This window comes from Sinocyclocheilus rhinocerous, unplaced genomic scaffold (genome assembly GCF_001515625.1).
Source record: "Sinocyclocheilus rhinocerous isolate Xijiao unplaced genomic scaffold, SAMN03320098_v1.1 scaffold2307, whole genome shotgun sequence".
Lineage (NCBI taxonomy): Eukaryota > Metazoa > Chordata > Actinopteri > Cypriniformes > Cyprinidae > Sinocyclocheilus > Sinocyclocheilus rhinocerous.
This window is the reverse complement of record NW_015642048.1, coordinates 36,943-44,907: the sequence shown is the minus strand read 5'-3', so window position 1 is coordinate 44,907 and position 7,965 is coordinate 36,943. Positions and strand designations below refer to the sequence as shown.

The 7,965-nt window shown below is 39.2% G+C and overlaps 1 protein-coding gene across 1 annotated transcript in view; it reads left to right on the top strand.

Annotated features, from left to right (window-relative positions):
- Window positions 1-3,351, top strand: part of LOC107755339 (complement C3-like) — a 34,300-nt gene extending 30,949 nt beyond the window's left edge. Inside the window, exons 33-41 of the mRNA XM_016572095.1 lie at window positions 318-369; window positions 447-534; window positions 1,027-1,116; window positions 1,213-1,318; window positions 2,337-2,426; window positions 2,513-2,596; window positions 2,691-2,771; window positions 2,846-2,993; window positions 3,068-3,351. Coding sequence (XP_016427581.1) covers window positions 318-369; window positions 447-534; window positions 1,027-1,116; window positions 1,213-1,318; window positions 2,337-2,426; window positions 2,513-2,596; window positions 2,691-2,771; window positions 2,846-2,993; window positions 3,068-3,212 — 884 coding nt within the window. The 3' untranslated portion in view covers window positions 3,213-3,351. The remainder of the gene's footprint in view (window positions 1-317; window positions 370-446; window positions 535-1,026; window positions 1,117-1,212; window positions 1,319-2,336; window positions 2,427-2,512; window positions 2,597-2,690; window positions 2,772-2,845; window positions 2,994-3,067) is intronic.
- The last annotated feature ends 4,614 nt before the right edge of the window (window positions 3,352-7,965 follow it).

The window sequence follows — 7,965 nt, the reverse complement described above, 5'->3', positions numbered from 1 at the left end:
AGATAAGACCCTTATTCCTCGTCTGGTATCGTGTAGAGCCCTTTGAAGCTGCACTGAAACTGTAATTTTGACCTTCAACCATTTGGTAACCATTGAAGTCCACTGTAAGGAGAATAATCCTGGAATGTTTTCATCAAAAACCTTAATTTCTTTTCGACTGAAGAAAGAAAGACATAAACATCTTGGATGACATGGGGGTGAGTAAATTATCAGGAAATTTTCATTTGAAAGTGAACTAATCCTTTAATGTACAGTTCTTAGAAGTGAAAAAGAACAAATCATCTTATAATAAAAGATCACTCTTTGATCCATTTTAGAAAAAACTCCACCGGATGTAGAAAAGTCATATAGACTCAATATCAACGTGAGGTGAGCACTTATATATAGGTAGACATCTTTTTTTTAGAAAGCTGAATAAACTAATTCACTGCTTTGCACCCCCAAAGGGCTCTGGAGGGACGCCAAGTGAGGATGGTGATTCTGGACATCAGCCTGCCCACTGGCTTTGAGCCTGAAAACTCAGATTTAGAGTTGGTAAGACCAATCTCACGACATAATGTGGTATTACATTAGCGATAGAAGCTAATTCTGTAGCTAACTGTGTTGTAGCCTACCTAGACAGCATTTTAAGGTATACAGGTGCACTCCAAACATCTAATTTTGGGTCTAGTTTTGTCAAAATTAAGCAGCATTGCATGTATCTGTCATGGAGAATTCCCATAATGCATTGAGACAAGCTACATCCAAGATGGTGTAAATTGAGAAAAAAAGTCAATTATGAAAATGTTTTGTGCTTTGTATTTTATATCAAGTATTGCACTTTTAGCTTAGCAACATGCTAACATCAAACTCTATTGGAATCAGATGTGAGTTGAGTTTGTGTGGTGCACAGAATTGCTGACTATAAAAAGTGCAATCTGACACTTTGATAGTTAGGAGGCTTACTATGTAGGCAGCTACCTACATAAATAGTATGAAGCAAGGCATCTTGTTATAGAAGTGATAATGTCTAGTGTGACTTTCTAGCTCACAAATTCAGTGGATCGCTACATCAACAACTTCCAAGTGGTGGACAACCTGAGCGACAGAGGATCCCTCATAATTCACCTGTTTAGGGTAACCTAACAACCACCCTAATGGTTCATACCTGTTTAACATGATGTAAATGAAGGAAACATTAAATATTTGTCTTTGTCTGAATGTCCCGGACAGGTGTCCAGTACTCAGACAGACGTGATCTCATTCAGACTGCATCAGAAATTTAAAGTGGGACTCCTTCAGCCCTCCACTGTCACAGTGTACCAGTACTACAACAAAGGTTTGTACACACATTTAATTAGTTATGTTTGCTAAAGTGCACTGCTAACCTAAACCCTTAAGCATAATACCTTGGTGTTTAACTCGCCTTACACTGTTTCTGCTATAGGCATGAATAGCTCTAACTGAAGTGTGTTGTTACTTTTCTGACCAACTGAACATGCTATTAATTGCATAGAAATGCACAAGCAAACATCCAGAACACCTTAGCGATATGAGAAAAAATCATTAATGCGATTTAACATATTCATGGGCCACTCATACAGAACATGTTTTTTGAATTAAAAAATGTGAGACGTGGTTTAGTGGAATGGGAAAAACAATGTTTTTAAATGTTCTCTTTTAAAATCTTTTAAGTGGAGTGCTGAATTTTATGTGCAAAACATAAATATTAAAGGTAGGCTAGGTGATCTCAGAGAGGCTAGCAATAGCAAGCTAGCTTTGAATGCATAAGATCACACCCTCCCTGCAAATCCTCCAAAACTCATGAATGCGCACAGGCAGACCAGAGGCTAACCATTAAAATAATGAGAGTTGGCGTTGGTGGAGGATTGAATGCAACCCTGTCAGATTAACTCATGTCTCATTCACCGGTGAGAAAACATTACAGCACAAAGCGCATAATATTACAATAATAACGCCTTCCATTCTCACTCGGCCTGCAATAGCATAATGGAACGTGCTGATGACGTATCATGTCTGCGCGAACAGGGTGCATGAAGGTATGCAAATATATATGTTGACAGGCAGGTAGGTCAGCCTATCGTAGCCCTCGGACCGAGGGATATGATTGGACGAGCAATTTATAGTCCTATGCCTTCCATAGATGATATAAATACATTTAGACAATGATTAGACAAGGATGATCTCCTTGCAAGGGACTCTATTTGTAAAATAAGAAAGAATGAAGTACTACTTTCTTGCTAAATGAACTCTACTTATCTATGTTTTATTTACCAGTTAGTTAGTATGTAGTGCTATTTATTGTGTTGTTGTGATTACAGTCTCTGTTGTTTCAGATAAACGTTGTAGCAGGTTCTACTCTCCTCCAGAAGACAAAGAGCAGCTTGATCAGATCTGCAAAGACAATGTGTGTCGCTGCTCACAGGGTCAGTTTAGCTGGACTAACTTTGTGTTTTCAATCAACTTCTTACCTTTAACCAGTTATAAAGCAGTTATAAAGCTTTTTTCATAGGTGACTGTTGTGTGATGAAAGAAGACTCCTCGTCTTACAGTGAGGAACAGAGGAAGGCTGCAGTGTGCAATGGATTACACCATGGTGAGTGTTTCTTCTGTTAAATCAATGTGTTTTTTGGCGGAAGCAATCATGATGTCACGTCATGATCTCGTCAATAAATATGTCTTTTCTTCAGCCTACAGGGTCAAACTGATCAGCGTCAGCCAGAGTAACTACGACCAGTATGAGATGGAGATTGCGCAGGTTATCAAAGAGGGTACGTCTACTAGAGTCTGATTTTCTCACGTACCCAGCAAACTGGCTCATGGATCTCCATTTGTGTTTGTGTAGGGACAGAGGAAGGCCTGAACGAGAATGAAAAGAGGATGTTCCTCTCTCATGCAAGCTGTAGGACAGGACTTGGTTTGAGAGAGGGTCAGGACTATCTGATCATTGGGCCCATCACTGATGTTTGGCATGGAGGGAGCACGTCCAACAAGTGAGTAGTGAAATAGCACTGAAAATTTACATGTTATGGTTCGTCTTTCATAATTCGGTTGTTTTCTCTCGCAGGTATGTGTATATGTTGGGTAAGGACACATGGGTCGAGCGCTGGCCATCCGAGTCTGAATGTGGGGCTGGATCCACACTGGAGGTGAAATGTGGCGAGCTGAAGAGCTTCGCACAGGCACTGACCAAAAGTGGCTGTCAGACTTGAGAGATGCCACACAAATTTCATTGCCACCAGTTTAAATTGTGTTTTTGGTTTCATACACCTTTTCCAAGACACCTTTTCTGTGTATCTTTCTGTGTATCCTAAAAAAAAAAGAATAATAAAATGTCTCACTTTTTCCAAATATTTTATTAACTGGGCAGCTAAAGAAGTTCCGGGCAGGTCTCGACTGAATAGCAGTTCCATATCACTTTGCCACATTTTTTCAGTTATTTCAAAGAACCTTGCAGCCTGCCACAGCAAAGGAACCAAAAACCACAAAGTCAACAAACAAAGCAAGTAAATATGCCAAAAAATAAGATATAAAAAATATTCACTGTATATTAAACCACTGTGCTTTGGCTTTACCTTCACCTAGACAGGAGACTGAAAGGGCACAATCCAGTCAGTCAACTGGTCAGGATACCTCCTGGTAATGATATATACTAAGATAGCATCAGTTATGTTTATTGGTAACCCAAAAGGTGTTGGCTAATGGTCAATTGAGTAGTTACAATACCATGTATTCCTTTTTCTCTAGTAATCTCAGATGCTGTAGAATATTATACCAATATGACTACTAAACACACCTCCAAAAATGACTCTTAGATATAAACATGGAGAATCAGTGTGATTTAACACCTAATAATGAGGACTGGCCAAAATTTATAATAATTGAATCATCAACACCAGATTTTCCAATCATAAAACTTTCTTCTTTTGCCATTCATAATGAAATTGTAGGAAAGCTGGTCCTGTTAAAGAGGTAAAGAAATGATACTCTGGCCAGGTTTTTGAAGAATGTTGTAAGAAGGCTAATTACGAGAATCCTCTTCATGTTAACTTGTTGGCTGGAGTTGGGATAAAGAGTTCTCCACCCAACACTCAACTACAGGAAAGGAGTGATTCAGACTATGGAGCTGGATGACAGACGAACAAGAGCTTTTGCACTCAAATCTCAAGGAGTAACATATGTAAACGGAACAACAATCAAAACAGAAGTTAAAACGATCATGAGTGGTACCTACATTATCACATTCAATAAAACTCATCCTCCAGAAAGGATCAGACTCGGGTATATGTGTATTCCAGTGGACATATTCAAACCCAATCCATTGTAATGCTTTAAATGGCAAAATTTTGGATGGAGCCAACTGCTGTAAGAGTAAGGCCCAATCCCAATTCTATTTTATACCCCTTCCCCTCCGCCTACCCCTTCCCCTATCGCTGTTTTTGAAGTAAACTCACTCTAAAAAGAGAAACGCACAGACGCGCATACACGCAACTTTCATCTCTCTCTCTCTCTCTCTCTCATCTCTCATCTCAGACCTTCATAAACTTGTGTAATCTCTAATTGCCTTGGGATGCCCATCCCTTGGCAGAAACAGAAAAGAAGATAATTAGCTTAGCTGCTGTTCAAAACATTTCAAGCAAATAATGATAATGTCCATTTGATCAGATGTAACTGGAGCACAAGGTTATGAGATACAATACAGTTCATGAATGCTTAGCTAAAGAGATGTGTCTTTATATAGATTTAAACAGAGAGAGTGTCTCTGCATGTGGGCAGCGCTGTCATATGCCATAGCTGTGCACAAGGTGTTTGTCACAGCTCCAGACTTATTTGTTCATTAATGACGTCATCAGCGACTAGTCGACTTCGACTCGACTTTCATCACATAAAAGTCGACTTCAAAAAATCAGAAGTCGTTCAACCCCTACTCTGAACCCCACACATTATCGGGAAGGCTATTCCAGAGTTTAGGAGCCAAGTTAAAAAATGCTCTACCTCCTTTAGTGGACTTTGCTATCCTAGGTACTACCAAAAGTTTTGCGACCTTAAAGAGTGTGATGGATTGACTAGTTAGGTACGCAGTATAGGACTCAAGCAGCTGCATTTTGGGCTGTAGCTTGTATATTGAAGATGTACGACAATCACCTAGCAGTGCAGTACAATAGTCCAGTGTTGAGGTCATGAATGCATGAACTAGCTTTTCTACTTCAGAAACATGTTCCGTAGCTTGATGTTTCTAAGATAGAGGAATGCTGTAACATGTGAAATATGATTTTCAAAAGATAAGTTGCTGTCTAATATAACACCCAAGTTTTTGACTGTAGCGATAGTAACAATACACCCTTTTAGATGCAAACTGTAATCTTAAGAGATTCTGTGTACTGTTTTTTTGGCCCAATAACCATTTTACCAGCTTTCCTTATATTTGATTCCTCTTTTCCAATCCATAATGGATCGTGTGGCACCTTAGCGTCGTGCTTACCTCTACATTTCTCAATGATTTTGGAATTTAGGAAAACTGCCATGTTTATACAACATGGTTCCAGCTCCAGCTGTACCGAGTGCAGCTTGAACGTGTCCTCACCTGCACTCAAAGGTAGACACATATACGCCATTAGAGCAAGTAGTCAATAAGCAAAACAATGATAATGTGTATGAGAAGATTGTAAGCAAGATTAGCGGCAGCCCTACTGGTGGTGACAGTAACGGGTTACTTAAGCAGTGGCGTACACATCTAGACAGAATAGCTTTGCCTTTACAGTGTGTACCTCAGATACTCTGCCAAAAACATCTGTTTCGTTTTTTATTATCATGTCTATCACACTGAAATCATGTGTTTTAAAGCCATAACAGTTTACACTTCTGATAAGGTTTTCTGAGTGCACACATCCAAAGCACATGCACAGAAAGCGGCTGTCACACGGTGAGTACTAAACTAAGTTCTCTCTCACACACAAGTTTATGTTAAAAAAAGCACATAAGTTACGAAAACACAGACGGTTATTTCAATTTCTCCCCATTCGGATTTCGAGCACACATATCCATGACAGTGGATTGTATATCAAGAAGGGTTTGGCGATCATAGGAAATTAAGGTACTGATTCCTTGAGCACACACACACATAGATAGCACCAGAACGTACAGCAGAGGACAGGAGCGACGGCAAGCCAACAACCACAATGGCGCCATCTTCAGACGTTTCATCTTCAGACCATATGAGCGATACATATGAGACATATGAACGATATGTATTTCGAACGCGAATGCAGCATGAAGGAGAGACTTTTGATTGCTTTCTTACTGACCTTAAGATAAAGGCAAAAACCTGTAATTTTAATGAATTAAGAGATTCCATGATTCGTGATCAGATTGTTTTTGGCATATGTGACAAGAAAGTGCGAGAAAGATTTGCAAAGTGATAATGGTCCTCGGTATAGTAGTCGTGAATTCCGACTGTTTGCAGAACAATATGGCTTTAAGCATACAACGTCGAGCCCCCTTTATCCAAAGGCAAATGGAAAAGCAGAAAAGGGGGTGCAAATTGTAAAAAGACTGTTGAAAAAAGCAGCTGCAAGCAATTCGGATGAATATCTGGCATTGTTGAGTTATCGTTCCTCCCCACTTGGTTGTGGGTTATCTCCTGCCGAACTACTGATGAACCGTAAACTGCGTGACACTTTGCCAAAGTTGTCTCTTAAAAGAGAAAACAAAAGTTTGACATTGAAAGAGATGCAACATCAGAAAAGGAAACAGAAAGAATTTTATGATAAGGGATCTCGGCAACTGATACCTCTTTCTGAGCAAGATGTGGTTAGAGTTGAGGAGCCAACAGGATGGAGAAAGAAAGCTGTTGTTCTAAAAGAAGTAAATCCAAGGTCATATCTTATTCAAACAGAGGATGGGCAAGTACTAAGGAGAAATCGGAGGAGTTTGTTGAAGTCTGCAGAAATCTGTAAGTCAAATATAGAACTGTCTCCTTTGGATGGGCTAACTTCTCATGAAGTTGAGAAATCTTCTCCAGAAATGCCCTCTGTGTCTCTTCCTGTTGCTGAGTCTCCTTCTGAGGTTCAGCTCTCTGAACAGTCCCCTGAACTGGTTTCATCTGTACCAAAGACTGACAATCCAATCTTACGAAGATCTAATCGTGTTAGAAAACCACCTTGTTAGACTGGATCTGTAAAAAAAAAATGAAAGAAAAGTGAAATAATCTTGGTATTGAAAAATGAATGTGTTGTAAATGGTAAAATGGAGCAATTGAGTGTTTTGGTGTTGGACTAGTGTTTAGTGTGAACTGTTTAGTAGGTAATGTTATTTATTCAAGGAAAAGGGATGTAATGTTATTTATTTAAGGAAAAGGGATGTAGTGAGTGGGATGTTTAGTCCACTAGGTGGCAGTAATGGATTGTATAAAGTCAAGTGCATTTGCTAAGGAGTGGTGTGGTAATTTGTATATGATGAATGTTCCACGTGGAATAAAGAGGCCAGCACCAGTAATACCTCTTTATATTGGTTTCTTGTCTGGTTATTGAATAATACAATTTCTGTGAAGTTAAACAGCTGGGAAAGAAATCGCATGTTTGTATTAGATATATGAGTATTAAGTAACAGCAGCATACAGTAGTTATACTGCTGCCTATGCTGTTAATAGGACCCAAGCAATAAAATAAAAGCAGAAAATCACTCACTGCTCTGGATTGAATAACATCTATAGCTTTATGAAGACATTTCTTACTTGAATGCTGCTTTTAAATGCTGTAGCGTGAAGATAAACATGGTGAATTGTGTGTGGCGCACTCAAGGCATGTGTCTCAGCTAATAAGGCAGTGTCCATCAGTGTTGCCAACTTCTTTCAATGGAAAGTAGCTAAAGCCAGCTTGAAAAGTCGTTCATCTGACGTATACATTAGCCTGCGGTTATTAAGATTCTCAGTGAACAAGTTATGGACCACTTTTATGATACATTTAT